Here is a 17,996-nt window from a genome sequence, read left to right as displayed (position 1 = left end):
AATTGATGCTTCTTTCAAGATATCAACTGAAAAAGGTAATTAAATTCATTAAAATGACAGATCTATCAGACTTTCAAAGAGGTCAAATTGTTGGTGTTCGTATGGCAGGTGCTAGCATAACAGAAACAGCTGAAATGTTTGATGTATCAAGAAGTACTGCCTCGAAAGTAATGACAGCCTTTGAGAAAGAGGGAAAAAACCTTCCCTTCATAGCAGAATTAATAGTCAAGACTATTTAAGCATTTTGTCTGATCAAATTCATCCTGTGATTGCGGAACTGTTTCTGGAGGGAAATGCAATCTCTCAGGATGATAATGCACCAATTCACACAGCTAAAGTTGTTACTGAATGGCACGAGGAGCATTCTAGTGAAGTTGAATATCTTATCTGACCACCACAGTCCCCAGATATCAATATTATTGAACATTTATGGTGCATTTTAGAAAAACATGTAAGGAGTCGATATCCTCCACCATCATCACTACAAGAACTGGAGACTGTTTTAGCTGAAGAATGGACAAAAATTCCTTTGGAAACAATTCAAACTTTTTACGAGTCCATACCTTGTAGAATTCATGCTGTAATTACTGCCAAAGGCGGTCCTATCCCATATCAAAATAAATTTGTTTGAAATTTTAAGGTGTTTCCATTATTTTGTTCAAATCCTGAGTTTTGCTTTATAAGTTCAATAAAGGCAACAATGCAACAGAAAGTGCAAGGAATGCAGTATATGGGGATCGGACAATAAGCCTAAGCCAGTGTCAGTGGTGGTTCCAGAAATTCCGAACTGGAAACTACAGCCTAGAAGATGAGCCTCATCCTAGAAGATCTGTAGAGCTCAAAGAAGACATCCTGCAAACCTTGGTGGAACAAAATTCCATTGTAATTGCTGAGGAACTAGCAGAGAAGCTTGGACTTGGTCATTCAACCATTCATCGACACTTGCGTGCCTTGGTTCAATGGGTTCCTCACAAACTTTCTGAGTTTAATTGAACACAGAGAGTGAATGTGTGCTCTTCCTTGCTGTCACGTCTCATGAATGAACGCTCTTGGGACTATATAGTGACTGGTGACAAGAAATGGGTTTTCTACAAAAATATCAAGTGCTGAAGACAGTGGGTAGGGAAAGGAAACACCGGTACTCCAGGGTAAAGAAGGTCTTCACCCATGTAAGGTTTTGTTATCTGTTTGGTGGGATATGAAAGGTTTAGTCCACTTGGAACTTTTAAATCCAAACCAAATGATAACAAAGAAGATTTACTGTGAGCAGCTCTAATGGCTTAAGTCAACACTAGAAGAAAAACGACCATCTTTGGTTTCAAGATGAAAGGTATTCTTCCATCAGGATAATGCTTGGCTACATACAGCAAGGATGACATTCCAAAGGCTGGAGCAGTTTGAATGGGAAATGATGCCCCACCCACCATATTCGCTGGACATTGCCCCATCTGATTTCACAGTCTTCAAAATCATTTGGATGGAGAAAATATGAATTCTATAGATGATGTTAGAACAGTACTGGAGGAGTACTTTTCGTCACGGACAAGTGAATTTTGGAAGACGGGCCTTACAAGTCTACCAGATAGATGGAAGAGCATTGTGGAAAATGAAGGAGAGTATATCTTAGATTAAAAAAGAACTTTGCTTATCTTGATTTTGAAAAATAAAAAAATTGCATTATTTATGGGATGACCCAATATTTACCAAATTCACTCACAGCATCAGTTATCCTATGGGTATAAAAGAAACCACATGCTCCGGTATCATAGAGTGAGATTGAATCCAAAACCCTACGATAACAAAGAGAGCTTAATTACACAACCATGCCTGTACCATGTGTAATTTCATTATCAGTGTCTTCACATCTTATATAATTACTTTTCTCTAAACCGTTTGCAGATTAATTCTGTCTCAGGTGTTGGCTACAAATCTTTAAAAATGCCAGGAGAGGAAAATAATCTTACATAACTGCCAAAATTTGTTGAAATTTGCCAACTAAAATAGAGTAAAACACATTAAAACTATACAAAAAAATTTCTAACAAAACCAACTATATTAATGCCATAAAAAAATTCTACTACTTAAAGAAAATAATAGGACAAAACTGAAAATAATCCAACCAACATAGTTTATAGCTGACTCCTATAAACACATCTCAATCTAAACTAACACATTTTCACCACTTTAACAGTCTCCATTATAGGACACACAGCATCAGTGTTCGTACAACCAGCTTTCTTCAATATGGTATATGCTGTTGTTTAGTCCCAGCTCAACTTATCTGGCAAGAGCTAAGACCAAAGATGTTCTAGTCACAAACAACCTGTCCTTTTTCAGACAGTGCATCTAGGACTACATTATCCAATGCATTCTTCCCTTTTTAAAACAGAGGGATGAGATTTGATGATTTGATTGCTATTTCTAACAGGCTGAGTAATCCAATAGGCTCCCTTGCTGTTTGTAGCCTAAATGTATCAAGTTGCAATAATTTGGTTGGTAAAAAATAAATTATTTTCAATTAGAGACATGTTTAACTTAAATTTTTAATCAGTTGCATCCATGACATTCTGATAGCATATTCTGATTTAGGGACAAAATGAAAATCAATAAAATTTATGTAAGCATCAAATTTTACAATTTCAGTGAATCATGATATTAAGTTTCTCATCTACATGGTTTCAGGTTCAGTCCCACTGAATAGTGCCTTGGCCAAGTGTTTTTACTACAGCCTTAAGACAACCAAAGCCTTGTGAGTGGATTTGGTAGATGGAAACTGAAAGAAGCCCAGTGTATGTGTGAGTGTCTGCCTCCAACCACTTGGCAACCAGTTTGTTTATGCCCCTGCAACTTAGCAGTTAAGCAAAAAAAGATTGACAGAATAAGTACAGGACTTAAACCCTTCAAAGCAATACCACAGTCTGGCTGCAGCCCAATGACTGAAGCAAGTAAAAGATAAAAAATAATGCAAAACAGACAAAAGAATTAAAAACAAAAATTTCAGTCATAGTTTAATATTATATATAAGGTAATATTTTTAACAATTTTTTTTATGTTTGATTATTAGATAAGTGCAAACCTGCCTAAATATAAAAATGCTTCATTTCTGAATTGACCCAATGACATTCAGGTTACTTCCTCAAATGTGATGCTTGTTTATTCATATTATTTCCAATTAATCATGCATTATCTTGTAGGTAAGCGATTTTAATGACGTGATCGTTTATAGAAGGACATCGTAAGATAGGTGTGAGAGGCGAGATCTAGCCAGTTTTAAAGAAAACTGGTAGAATACTTAGGCCGGAAAGCTAAAGAGTTAATACGTTTTCAATTCAATATTGTAAGAATGAAACTGATTTAAGCCCAACTATGACTTCACTAAGAGAAATTGAGAATTTTCTTCTTTGTCTCACACTTGAACCCCCCCCCCTCTCTCTCTCTCTAAAAAAATTACAAGACCAAAAACATTCAAGTTAACTGCTTCAAATGTCAAGGTTTCAGTTCAGTAGAGCCACAACTAGACAGGAAAAGAAGTGAACCTATGTCTGTCTGAGTAAAGGTCTCTGCAAAAGTAGGTTCAAACTAGCCACATTGATAGCAATAGAGAATTAAAGATATAAAAGCTAAAATTAGAGATGTAAACCAGTAGCCACTTATAAGCAATAGAAATTTTTAAGTAGTTTTAGTTCTGACAACAGAAGCTAAAGCAGCTGAATTAAGTAGTTGATGCACGTTGAAATATGAAACAGAAACATTTTCAAATATAAGGTTTTTTGTTTTTTTAAACAAACAAACAAAAAAATGTCCTCTATATTAAACAGCTAAGACCTATGTATGTAACATTATAAACAAATGCTGTCTTAACTATGGAATAAGAGAATGGCATTTGTATTTTTTATATTACTTGTAAGACAACGGATTGATAGTTTAGATTAAGTGACATAATATAGGGTACTATAATATAATATTGTATGTATGTATGGATGGATGAATGTATGCTCTTTCTTTTAATTTAGAGTAAAATTTGATTGGCCACCTACTTGGAAGCAAGATTGTGAAGGAAAGCATCTTTTGTTCATCATCCCTGAAATCTTAAGGGTTTGCAGATTTTTATGGTCTCAAATACTGCAATCATTTGTAGAATATGAATTAAGGATTTGCATTCTCTCCAAGAGCCCAAGTTCAACCATACTTTGCTCCAGACAGGTTGGTATATATCCTGTTACTCTAACAATGGGTATGAAACTGAAAGTGTATCTTGGGTACTGGACTTGCGAACTCCTTATCAATAATCCTCTTTCTCTTGTATTTTTCTAAACACATTAGTGTCCAGAGAGTCACTGATTTCCACAACAGAACATCTTTTCCTTGTGGCCCCACACAACAATATCTGTCCAGTTGTTTGTTTGTTTGTTTGTATGTATGTATGCCATTCAGTTTATTTCAAGATTTCTTGCCAATAGAGAAAGAACCGGTTTCTAACCTAGATCCAAGGTTCCTTCATTGGAATCTCAACATCAACAACAGGGTATGTATGTATGTATGTATGTATGTATGTATGTATGCTTGCATGTAAATTCTGGAAAATTTTACAGATTTTTACAGTTCCAGTGCTGGATTGGATTTGTAGTCTTCGGATTAGCTTTCTCCTTTCTGGTTTTGAGAAGCCTAATTTCTCAAGATTGGTATTTAGGCAGCTGTTACATATCCCTGGGCCCCAATAATTACAGGTATAAACCTAAACTTGTAATCTAGATAGAGTAACTGCAGATTTCTCAATAGTTCAACATAGATGTTCTCTTTTTCACTGATCTTCAGCTTTATGTTAACATCCGCTGGGCAGCTAATTTGCACAACTGTGCACAGTTTCTCTTCTTTATCCCAAGTCATCATATCAAGTCTGTTGTGCATACATTTTATTAAGATCTTCACTGGTACATTCCACCAGTATTCCTTTTTATTATGAGTGGCTATGGCTTCTACCATATTGTGAGTTCTTATTTCTTTGTCCTCGGGATTATCCTTCCGACGGATTTCATTATAGAGTGTCCTAGCCACAACATCATGTCTCATCGGTAGATAATACTGTAATGACATTTTCAGACAACTGCTTATGATGTGGGTGATATCTTCAGTGTGAACTCCACAAAGTCTGCATCGGTTGTCACACTTTATGGCTTTACCCGCATCTCTATCCCTTTTGTGCATCAGGTACTTGGTTGATATTTCCTGTTCCTGGATTGCAAATACATACCCTTCAAAGTGGGAGGTAGTAATCCGGTTATTGGTCCACGATAAACTGCTCTGATGATCGATGTTACTATCATCACGGAGCTTTCTAGTAACATATCCATGCATAGTCTTCTGGTCATGTAGGCTCATCCTTTCATCTGACGATACTTTGTGGTAGAGTTGTGCAACTTCTTTGGGTTATAAGACAAAGATTTCTAGGTTATCAGACAAAGAGTGTTTCTCAAGGAGCTGCCTTCCAAGTTGCACATACGTATGTAAATTAGGTCACTTGTGAGGTCTCTAATGAGTACTACTGGTAACATAGAATCTAGTACAACTTGTTGCATGCACTGATCATCGGATATTAAGCTGGCACCCTCACTAGGTTTGCCTGGTAAGAAGGGTTGCTAAAAACCCAGCAGGACTAAAAACAAGATCTATCAAAAGGACAGACAAACCTAGTGTAGATTCAATGATTATCTAACAATAGCACAAGCCCTAAGAATTTCTGGGTTGGTGTGTGGTGTGCTGGAAAACCACTAAGAGTGAGGCATCCCTTAACTTTTGTTAATGCATCTCGAGGAGGAGGTTGCTGTTATAAAACCACATAAGCAGGGAATGGCATTGAACAGTCTTTTGCTTAAACTTGAGATCATAGCACTCCCATGTTCCTAAGCCTGTGACCCGTAATGACACTGGATATCTTGCCCTGGTTTGTCTCTGGATCATGTTAGTAGGGTAGAAGGGTTTGTGAGGTGTTATGCAAACCTTATTGGACCTAAAATTTTAGGTTGTGCAATCACCAACAAGGAAACTATCCGATGCCTGGTTAAGTAAGAGAGTGTTGTGGCAAGCATGCAAGGGGCTGCACCAGATTCCAGTCTGATTTAGCATGGTTTCTATGACTGGATGCCCTTCCTAACACCAACCACTCTGAGAGTGTAATGGGTTTTGCAGATTTTTATAGTCCCAAATATTGTGATCATTTGTAGAATATGAATTAAAGATTTGCATTCTCTCCAAGAGCCCAAGTTCAACCATACTTTGCTCCAGACAGGTTGGTATATATTCTGTTGCTCAAATAATAGATATGAAACTGAAAGTGTATCTTGGGTACTGGACTTGCAAACTCCTTATAAATGACTCTCTTTCTTTTGTATTTTCCTAAACACATTCAGCTTGGGATCATAGCACTCTCACCTTCCTGAGCCTGTGACCCATATTGACACTGGATATCTTGCTCTGGCTTGTCTCTGGATCATGTTAGTAAGGTAGAAGGGTTTGTGAGGTATTGTGCAAGCCTTATTGGACCTAAAATTTTAGGTCTTCCTTGATCACAAATGGACAGCCATTTACATGCCACCAGCACAGGTGCCAGTTGCATGACACCAGTATCTGTCACAACTATGATTTTACTCAGCTTGCTGGATCTTCCTTCTCAAGCACAGCATATTGCCAAAGGCCTCGGTCATTTGTCATTCTTCCATGAAGCCCAGCGCTTGAAAGGTGCTTTTTAAGTACCACTGGCACGGTTGCTAGTTCCTCAACACCAGCATCAGCCACATTGCCTCAGTGGGGCCCAATGCTTGAAAGGTGATTTTTTATGTGCAACCAGCACAGGTGCCTGTTACATGACACCGATAATGGCCATAACTAAGATTTCACTTGGCTTGATGGGTCTTTGCAAGCACAACATATCGCCAAATATCTCAGTCGCTAGTCATTGCATCTGTGAGGCCTGGTGTTCGAAGATCATGCTTCACCACCTCATCCCATGTCTTCCTGGGTCTCCCTCTTCCACAGCTTCCTTCCACTGGTAGAGACAGGCACTTCTTCACACAGCTGTCCACATCCATACGAATCACATGACCATACCAATGCAGTCATCTCCCTCGCACACCACATCTTATGCCTCTTATGCCCAACTTTCCTCTTAAGATGCTTACACTCTGTCATGCATGCACATTGACATTGCACATCCAGCAAAGCATACTAGATTCATTTCTTTCAAGCCTATGCATGTCTTCAGCAGTCACAGCCCATGTTTCACTGCCATGTAGCATGGCTGTTCGCACACAGGCCATCATACAATTTGCCTTTCACTCTGAGGGAGAGGCCCTTCATTACCAACAGAGGTAGGAGCTTTCTGAACTTTGCCCAACCTATTCTTATTCTAGCAGCTATGTTCTCAGAGCATCCACCCCTGCAACTGATTTGGTCACCTAGGTACCGGAAGCTATCAACTACTGCAAGTATGTATGCATGTGTGTATGCATGTGTGTGTGTATGAGTATGTGCATGTATGTGTGTATGCATTGCCTTCTAACCCATACCAGCAAGGAAAACCAATGTAAATGATGATGATGGTAATAATAAGGAGGATTACAAATGTATTTTTGTAGAAATCACAAATCAGTGGACACCTACTGTACACTTCATACACTGGAACTAAGGATTTGAGTTCAACCTTATTGATTTTTCTCTGATATGAAAATAAGGATGTAGCACAGCATATTAAGAGTTGTCAAAGTGTTACCAACAAAGTCGTATAAGGTGAAATAACATTACAAATAGATTGTCTTCAATTTTTAACCAACAGGATATCTGTATAAAGTTAACATTTCATTTGTCTTTACATTCTGGGTTCAAATTCCACCAAGGTTGACTTTGCCCTTCAACCTTTCGGGGTTGATAAAAGAGTCAGTTGAACACTGGTGCCATTGTAATCATTTTATCCCCTCCTCCAAAATTGTTGGCTATCTGCCAAAATTTGGAACAAAAATCTAGTTATGATCCTCAACATTTCAACTTCATCAAAGTCATCTTGACCAGTCATTTTTCTGGAGACAATCAAATAAGTACCATTAAATCGCTTGGATCAACTCATTCACACACCACCTCTGACTTTTTAGGCTTTATATGAAACCTAAAAAAAAAAAAAGGAATTCAGCAACATCATCTAAATTGAGGAAATGAAAACCAGCTAAAGAATATTTTTAAAAAATCAAAATCCAAAGACAAGCAATATAATGTAAAACTTCTGTGTAGTTTAATGAAGAACTTCCTTTCATTTTATTTCTTTGTGAAGTTTATAGCAAACTATACAGGTAAGAAAAATGAAATGACAGAATTTACATCAATAATGAAGAGCAGTTGTTGCTTGGTCATCCCCATTCAACTCTGCTTGAGCAGACATACAGCATGGGAATAAGTTTAACCAAAAACAAAATTCACTGTGTATTTCTAATCAATGACATTCAGCTCTAATAGATAAAAATGCCCACCAACGATTTGTAACAATATGGCATGGTGTCTATGTTCAAAATAATAGAGACTATTCAGGAAGATTTGACTTATAGCTGGTAAATAGCATAATTTGGGTTTGTGTTCAAAGAACACTCCTCAATTCATTACAAAATGAAAACATATTTGACCCAATATTAACAAAATGTTTTTAAAAAATAAGATAAAACAAACTTTTTCTCAACATGTACAGTCAGTATTTGAATGTATGTAAGTACATTACAATTGTTGTGACCAAAATGTGGGAATGTACATCAAAGGAGGTGTATGTGAATGTAACTATGTGTGAGAAGAAAGTGTGTATGCATACGTGCACAAGCACATGTTGTGTGTGCATTAATGTACTTGCGTGTGAATGTATATGCACATGCAAAAATGTTAATTAGTGTTTGTGAAAGTGTGTACAAGTGTGTGTAATGGTGCCTCTATTTGCTATGTACTTTGTGCAAGTGTATGCATAAATAAGTGTGCAAATATATACAATTGTGTGTGCATGAATGTACTTATGTGCACACATGCACAAGTAAATGTAATAATCTACTTGTGTGTGTGCGTGTGTGTGTATGACATGTACTTGTTTTTCCATGTAAATTATCACTTTTCAAATAAATCATGACTAGTCCAACATTATGTCATGTTAAATAGAACTAGAGATTTTATAAAAAATTAGGAAGTAATTTTCTTTTCTTTATCATGCTTAACACAAAGCACAACAGGCCACGGTCCTGGCCATCAGGCACAGGTTGACAGGCCACAGTCGTAGCCCAGATAGATGCATTTAATTTATGGGCATTTGTTGGGGTCTAATGTCACTCAAACGATCTGATACCCCCCAGAATGCAAGAGGACTAATAGTTCAACTAATGACTTTTCAGATGACATAAAACTTGCCACCATTATATACTAAGAAGATATTTTAACTATTTTTTGTTTTTATGTGTGCATGGTAGTCTCATTTTCATCAAATGTGCTCAGCAGTCCATGCTATGTAAGTGCAAATCCCAGTGCTTTATGGGTTAATAATCATTCATAATTATTTCAACCCCTTAATCTAAATACTTCCTAAACAAGCAATCACTCAAACAAACAAAACAAAACAGGGGCAACTGTTTTGAGTTGAATATATTGGAATGATTGCTTAAGCTGTTAACACAAAACTCCCTGATTAAATAAATTGTACAAATCTATTTCCTTATAAAATTCTTATAATTAAAGTAATGATAAAATTGTTTCAAGATAAACATTTAAGTTTGAATTAATAATGACTCATTTTAAAAGTCATGCATAATTATGCATAACTGATTGGTTTTTGGAATAGATGGAGTTAGATAAATATACTGTGAAAATATATAAAATGAATGACTTTTATATGACTGATTTTGGTGGAAATAAAGAAATCTGGTGTTTTAATCATATTAGAAAGGCTTTTCTTTTACAGAAATTTCAGACAACCCAGTGCATTAGCAGAATAGGGTCAATTAGTAATAATGAGGTCAACAGAGTGATTACTATGGCTAGCATTATATTCAACCTGAACTTAAACCAGAAGCATTTTCTAAAAGAACATATCTTAAAATATGTTGTATGATTAATAGTGTAGGAATTAACATCCGCAAATGAGATGACAATTATAATCTATAATTACTAAAACCACTAATTCTCTAGTTTTTTTTTTCTTTATTAATCAGCAAGGTGGGGAGAGCTCAGCAAATAGCATTTACTATAATGTTTGTCAGACAGTAAAATGTTGGTTTCACAAAATTAAAATGATGTGAAGCATGATAAAATGTGACCAAAGTTTCCATAACTGTCTGCAGTGCTTAGTTCATAAAGCAATGCTCATTAATATTAATAATGTTAAACAGTACAAAAATACAATACTTATAGTTAGTACTAGTAACAATATGGTCTGTATTTAGTGTCAACTAACAATTTCAGTTCCATGTGCTAAAACTTACACTGGACATAAAATGCAATGTGTCAAAGACGGACTATATTGTAACATGATAATCCCTATGAAGCTGGTGGTTTAGTGTGAGTAAACACTAACTTTACTGAGTAAACTGACCATCTTCTAAAGCAGTCAATAGAGAAATGCATAAAAATCACTCAGCACCTTCTATTAACCCTTTAGCATTCATATTACTGTCAAATGTAATGCTTATTTATTCACATTGTTCTGAATTAATTGTACATTATTTTGTAGCTTCAAGATTTTGATGTTTATTATTAGAATGGTATTGTAGGGTAGGTGTGAGAAGTCAGATTTGGTTAGTTTAGACATATAACATGTAGAATATTTAGGCCAGATATGATCTTTTTAATTGCTAAAGGGTTAAAGTGACATTTTTAGCTTAAGTACATAACAGCCTAAGTAATATTGGCAGTTACCTTTGCTTGCAAGTCTTCCCTCACCATTCTATCAATGCTTATTCAAGGAAAAGGCCACTGACTTCAGCCAATAAGAGCTGAGCACCAGTGTCATCACAGGTATTGCTGTCAGAATGCAAACAGCTAGAACAGCTACCACAAGGTATCTTCCCTGACCCCCCCCCTGCAGTTCCACCAATTCACTGTCCTGGATTGGTAATTTTTTAAAAATTAATCCCAAAAGGATGGAAAGCAAGTTGACCTTAGAGGGTTTTAAAAAAAAAAGTAAAAATAAGTTTTCCTTTGCTTACTTGACTTTAAAAAATCTCAAGTGACAGGAATAGCAAGATATATATAAAAGATATTGCAAAAATATTTTATATAGGTGTATGTTCCAAATCAAATACAATGAAAATACAAAAAATATATAAAACTTAGAAGCAGATGTGAGAAATTAATTGCATAAACATAAATTGCAGTTTTATATTAGGGCAAGCAATAAAAAAAATATCATATTCATAGTCTAAGCGAACTTCCAGAATATTCATGTAAACCAAGTAACTTCTTAGACATCTGTTCAGATCTCTGCTGGAAGTTATATTTGTTTGGTGGTTCTGGTTGAGCTAATTAAAGGGAGAATTTGATTAATATGTCTTGCCATGATCATACTGGTTGTGCTAAGATTTAAACTATGGGAGCTTTTTTTTTTTACTCTAACCCTTTTGCTGTTATATTTCTGTTAGTTTTGAAAATAATAAAGAACTTGATAAATAACTTTGTTGTTAATAAGCTAGTATGGGAACACAAATTAACATGAAATTTTGATGGAAGGTTTAGATTTAGATGACTTTAAAAACAAGTTAGTATCACAGAACCAGGGGTAGTTAGTATCAAAAAGGTTAAAAATGGTAGGGAATTCTTTGAAAAATATTCAGCTATAGCACAAGCCAGTGAGATAATATTTAAGTCTCTGAAACCGCTATTCAAAAGATCCAGTACAAAAATCTAAATAGTAAAAGTACTTTAATGCATACTTCTTCTTCAATTTAGACAGAGAACCACCTCAGGAAAAAAAATGGTTCTTCAGTTGCTGCAAAGGCAGCAGCCTAACTACAATCCTGGTCATTCCAAACTGAAAATGACTAGTTGAAAGAAGAGGTGGTTGTGAGTTTTGTAAGAGAGTGTCTCTTGTATTGGTGTCATGATAAAAATAAAATAAAAATCTAGGCTATATTATTTTAAGCATGGTAAGCTTAAACTGTGAAGCAGTTTTAACAACACCTCAAAGTTTAGCAAAGTTTGCTCTGTTGCAAAAATTTAAACCAAACCTCCATACACAGAGAAAGTCATAGTGATTAACTGCAACCCACAAATGCTAACTTACTTTACACGTGAAAAAGTCTATAAAATGTAACAATAATAATTTCTCTCCTCTCTGCCAATATTTGAGAATTTTAGTCCATGATCTTAATACCACCTCCTACCTGCACAAAAATAATTTCTCAACCCAGATTTCTAATATATCTGCTATTTAGGCCTACATTCTCTATTGCAAATTTTTTTTCTAAAATAATGTCTGTATTTTGTAAAATCTACTCTCCAAACCATATACCTCACCACATGGACATTAACAACAAAGAGGTCTTGTTATTCTGACTTAAATTCTCTCTTCCTCACTTCTCTACATTTATCTTTTGTTGGCACCAGTTTTCAAAATTCTTCAACCCCTAGTTGCTTGTTTACCTCCCTCCCTCCCTCTCAAGTCACCATCCTCATTGTCCAATGCTCACAACTCTGCTTGGCTCTTATACTTGTCCTTCATGAATACAAATAGTTCAGAAGTAAAACATTTTGCAATACTGAACTACTAAACCTTTGATAGCAAGCATGCTTCACCTCTGACCAATCCAAGATAGTTAAGTAGGTGACAAGTACTATACTTCAAGGTATATATTCAACAACCCTCACACAACCAAAGACCACAACCTCAAAACAACCAAACAACTGTACAGGTAAATAACATTGTTTACAGCACATATAGGAGGTCAACCACCATCATGAATTGGGAGATGCTTACGCATATAAAAGAAGTTTTATATGTTTCCCAACCAGCAAGTTCTCTTTACCTCCCAAATTTCAGCTGGTTTTTCTAGTCCCATGTCAAGAGGTTCTATTTTACAGAATCTTTTATCTGCTACTCTCCAAGGGTGGCTCTATAAATAGTAGTCTTATAGTTAAAGCCACAGTATTTGCTGCCAGTATTTGTTTCAACTCCATACTGACAAGAGCAAATAACCAAGCCAACATCATTCTGAGTCTATCTCCTTACAGTTATCATTTGATCTTCACAAAATTCACACTCCTCTATTATATATCATAATATCTAAGCCTGTTGCAATTCTTTTGGCATTTAATAAGAAATGGAATAAGTAAGATTCTATAGATATATGCGTGCCAAATACAAAAATTTGTAGCCAACTAGGAGTTAATGCTATTTCATATTACTCACAAGAAAAAATTTGGATGTTATTGACAGCTGGTATGAATGATTGGTGAGAACTACTTATATAAAAGTTGTGGGTCGAAAAGTAACTCAGGAAACTTAATGTAAAATATTTCAGACTGTGCTAAAAAAATATTTTAAATCATCACAATAAAAACAAGAAGAAAACAATGAGAAGAAGTAATAATTACAATGATGAGCAAACAAATTCCATTTTTTTTTTTCATAATGAGTGGAGGGAAATAAACCCAAGATGCCATTTACATAAAAATAACTGAAGTTAAGGCCATCAATCTTAATGTACAGATGAAAATTAGTCTAATTAATTGATTAATAATACTAAAGTATATTGTGTATGCCCCAAAATATGGATATTCAGCAAAATTTACATTGTTGATTTTGAGATATCAAAATTTACCAAAAGAAACAGCTTTAATGACAACAAAAACGAGTATAAATATAAAAAACAAAAGGTAGACTTCTGAGAAAGAGGAAAAACTCTAAACTGTATCCATAACAGTATTTACTTTTATCCTTGTACATTTTGATTCCAAATCCCACCAAAGTCGGCTTTGCCTTCATCTTACTGAAATCAATAAAATAAGTAGGTACAAAATTCTGGAATTTATTCAACTGTCCATACAGCTTGCCTGACAAGAAGAATTGGTCTTTATTCTTATATTGGCATCACTCATAGGCAATCACAACTCAGCAATCTTACAACAATACACGGATGTACACACACGTGATTCTACACAGTTTCCAGTTAATGAATTCAAATCAAAGATATTTGTCAAGTTGAGGCTACACAGTAGAAGTCACTTCGTCAAGGTGCCCAGCAGGTGGATCGAAACCAGAACCACGTGAATGTGAGGCAAACTCTTCAACCAATTAACGTCAATGCTTTGTGCCTTGTTAAATTAGAAACCAGTATTGTATATAATACTTGAAATATACACAACCTGAGAGAACATATGGGTTTCTAACTGCACTGAAGCTAATGAGAACCAACTAGATCGAAAACAAGATCCTTTCAGTTGATTTAAGGTTTGCATGTTCTCTCTTTAGAGCAATGCTAAAAGTGTTTTCTTATATGAAATTCATGAAGAAATGAGTCAAGAACATATGGTAAAAAGTAATAATTTCTGGTGCGATAGAGGGAGACGAGTTGTAGGCTACGTAATGTTTTCACTACATAACTATACATTATAAAATATGTAAAAGCAGTAAATTCACTATTAGAATTTCTATCCCATGCAAGCTAAAATATCTCAGTCTCATTTCCCTTGAATCATACTAGATAATCACTGAAAACTATGCGGTACTCATTCATTACACTATTACACGGTCCCGTTAAGCTATGTGTAAGTTACAAACGTTTAGCATTAGTAATTGTCTAGATAGGTAAGCTGAATGCACTGGTCAAAAGAATGGCTGACAATAATAGGTAGAGAGAGGTCAGCCAGTGTCATGGATTGTCACTTTACATGACACCTGCTAACACAATTATTTCCAACCACAAAGAAGTAATTAATAAGTATTGAAACTCTGATTCATGTCGACTCTTGAGTGGAAACAACAGAAGTCTGATATTAACACCATGCCATAATCATCATCGTCAACGCCATCATCATCATAATTTCCATCTATGCTCGTAAAGAACATTTTAGTGATTGTCTAAATGCGGTTGGGCCAATACCATGAGAATAAGATTTAGTGGACAGGAACTATGTAGATGCTCGTCATATTTATGATTAATAAATTCAAATAAATAATCCTTACAAACATTTGTGTTTCTTTACTAAAATATGTATTTAAACATTATTACTGTATTATTTAAATACAGCAATAATGTAAAAGTAAAAGTTCCTTTTTTTATTTTCATTTTTTTTTTAAATGGATAATTAAAGCAAACCGTATCACAGTCATAATATGAAAGGGAAAGGCAAATGTGAGGAAATGTTTTCAAGTAATGATGACGACGATGATGACGACAATAGTTAAAGAGACAAGACAATCCAAACAGGATGAAACCAAAGAAGTTTGATTTGCTCTCCTACTTGCGGTTTATGATGAAAATTAGTCAGCCTGTGTGTATTCTAAGCAATACTCTGATTAAAAGTGGCAGAAAATCGAATCAATTGTAAATAACTGAGTCATATAGGATTTCAGTAAAGGATATTAGAGAAATTAGTAAAACACGAACAATTATGTACTACTATCACAAGTGGCCGGTTCAAACATCTGCAACATAACTAATTAAAACATTGGGCCTTAGATTGATAACGGAAACAAAATAGGAAAGTATGATGTTCGGGACTTTCCCAGCAGTATTAGCAGCATCATTAAACTTAAAGAAATAATAATAATAATTAATCAATAATTTACAAAAAAAAAAAAAACAGGGTTGAAGTAGGATCGAAACCGAACTAACGGCTGGGAATGCTACAATATGACGAAAGTAATTATTTATTTCTGAGTCACGAGGCCCCTTTTTTTTCTGATGAAAGAAACAAGAGATTCATTTCACAGACTCCATCCCAGTAGATTACTGATACTTATTCAATCATCAAAGAGACAAAAAACAAAGTTGAATTCCTCAGCTGGATTTGAACTCGGAAAAATGGGGGGAGGAGGAAAATGAAAACCATCATGCTTTGATTAAAAAGCTGTAAAGCTATTTAGGCCGACCCTCCACCCTCTGCGCCATTTTCCAGTCACAAGGCACCCCGAGGCGAGTGGTTAGGTGGTAGCAGTATGGTCGTTTAACATAAACCTTAGTATATGACAGGTATTCATCGACTCTCTCCTCTAGAGCAAGCCGCCGGGTAAGACTGAAGTCGATTTCCACTAACTGAACAATACGGAACAGAAATCAAAATAAATTAAAATATGAATCCTTAGGCATGCGGAAACAAGACTTTTTGGTAGGGAGGAATGAACGTCATGTGAATTTCTATACGAGATGCATGACACCTCTCACTCGCAATGACTTCATATTCTAACAGGGAAAACAACTGTTTTGTACCCAGCGAATTCCAAAGGAATGCTAAGAGGGAATCGCTCGACGTTATTACTTGATACAGAACACAAAGACACAGTCTTCGGCAATGAGAATATATATAACAGTAAAATCAATAAAGAGGAGGGAGAACAGAAAAACAAAGACGGGCATTTATAAAAAATAATAAAATAAAGATCGAAAATAGTCATGAGAAAATTATTATCCAGTCTTGTCTTCGAAACATCTTTTATGAAACCTTAATAAAAAGTCATTTCTAATCGACTAAAAGGAAAAAGAGATCTCACATGTTAATAACTTTCTCAGACACGCCTACTCGGGGAATGTGACAAATTCTATAGAAAACAGATAAGCTTATCTATTTCTAAATTTACTTAGCCTTGTCAAGTTAAGTGATTGCAATAATTTCATTAATTGATCGATATTTTTAACAATCCACATTTTAGCTAAAAAAAAATATATGTTCCAGTGAAGAAGTTGCGACCGGTATGACTATAATTAAATATAACATACGGTAATTTTCTTCGAGTAACCGATCATACATGGCTAAGTACCCGCAGCGTAGAGTTGTTGACAATTGTGTGCGTAAGACGTGTGTACATTATGTGTGTGTGTGTGTGTTTGAGTGAGTGTCAACAAGAAAATACAAATGCAAAGATAATTCATAAACTTTATATATATATATATATATATGAAATCTGGAAATAAAAAAAAACTAGCTAAATGGAAGGGGATTAATAGAAAAAATACTGTAAACAAGATAAGTGATTTTTTTTAAAAGATACACACAAACATATACACGCACTGTCAACTTCTTAATGAATGTTACCGTGACTCGCATTGTAAACAGACATACACCAATTAAAGTTCCGAAAAATATTTTGTCTCATCACATTCCGACATTTTCTCTTCAAAAAAACACATATATAAACTAATGGAATGATTTCGAATTACTAACCTTTACATCCACAATCTGCACATTCACTGTTTCCATTTTCTTTGAGCAGCTCCAAAAGAAACGTTTTCCCTACATCCGCCATTGTGCCGTTTGCTTATGCCCGATGCGGAAAATGTCGGAAGTTACCGAGTGCTATGCCACTATAATGAATGAAAGTGGAAACTGGGAGAGGTGGGGACAAGAGAAAAAGTTGCGCTGAACATGGCGAGTAGGATAATATGATCTGTGTCAGTAGGTCTAAGAAAAGATATATTTTTCTTTGTAAAGCCGGTTGTGTTACTGCTATTATTATTTACAAAGTAAAAGCACACAAAAAAGAACAAGTTCTATTGCAGATTTATAGTAATGCAATTACAACCATTAATGCAAGGCCAATCACATTTTCCGTCTTTTTACTCTTTTCTTTTCGTTTTCTTCATCTTCTTCTTATTATTATTATTATTATTATTATTATTAATGATGTTTTATGTATACAGGGAGGCCCAAAAGTAAGTTTACAGTTATCACATAGACACTTTAAATTCTCTTTAAAACAATTTATTACATTTAAATTTCTGTCTTACAATTAACTAAATTAGCATAGAAGAATGGTTTCATATTTTTTTATAATT

At 35.0% G+C, this 17,996-nt stretch overlaps 1 protein-coding gene across 1 annotated transcript in view; it reads right to left on the bottom strand.

Annotated features, from left to right (window-relative positions):
* LOC106882873 (arf-GAP with dual PH domain-containing protein 1) overlaps positions 1-17,480 on the bottom strand; it is a 90,265-nt gene extending 72,785 nt beyond the window's left edge. The window contains exon 1 of the mRNA XM_014933676.3: positions 17,386-17,480. Coding sequence (XP_014789162.1) covers positions 17,386-17,467 — 82 coding nt within the window. The 5' untranslated portion in view covers positions 17,468-17,480. The remainder of the gene's footprint in view (positions 1-17,385) is intronic.
* Between the last annotated feature and the right edge of the window lie 516 nt (positions 17,481-17,996).

Source organism: Octopus bimaculoides, chromosome 1 (genome assembly GCF_046866305.1).
Source record: "Octopus bimaculoides isolate indiv1 chromosome 1, ASM4686630v1, whole genome shotgun sequence".
Classification (NCBI taxonomy): Eukaryota; Metazoa; Mollusca; class Cephalopoda; order Octopoda; family Octopodidae; genus Octopus; species Octopus bimaculoides.
Note: the sequence above shows the minus strand (reverse complement) of the source record. Positions and strands in the feature narration are given on the sequence as shown.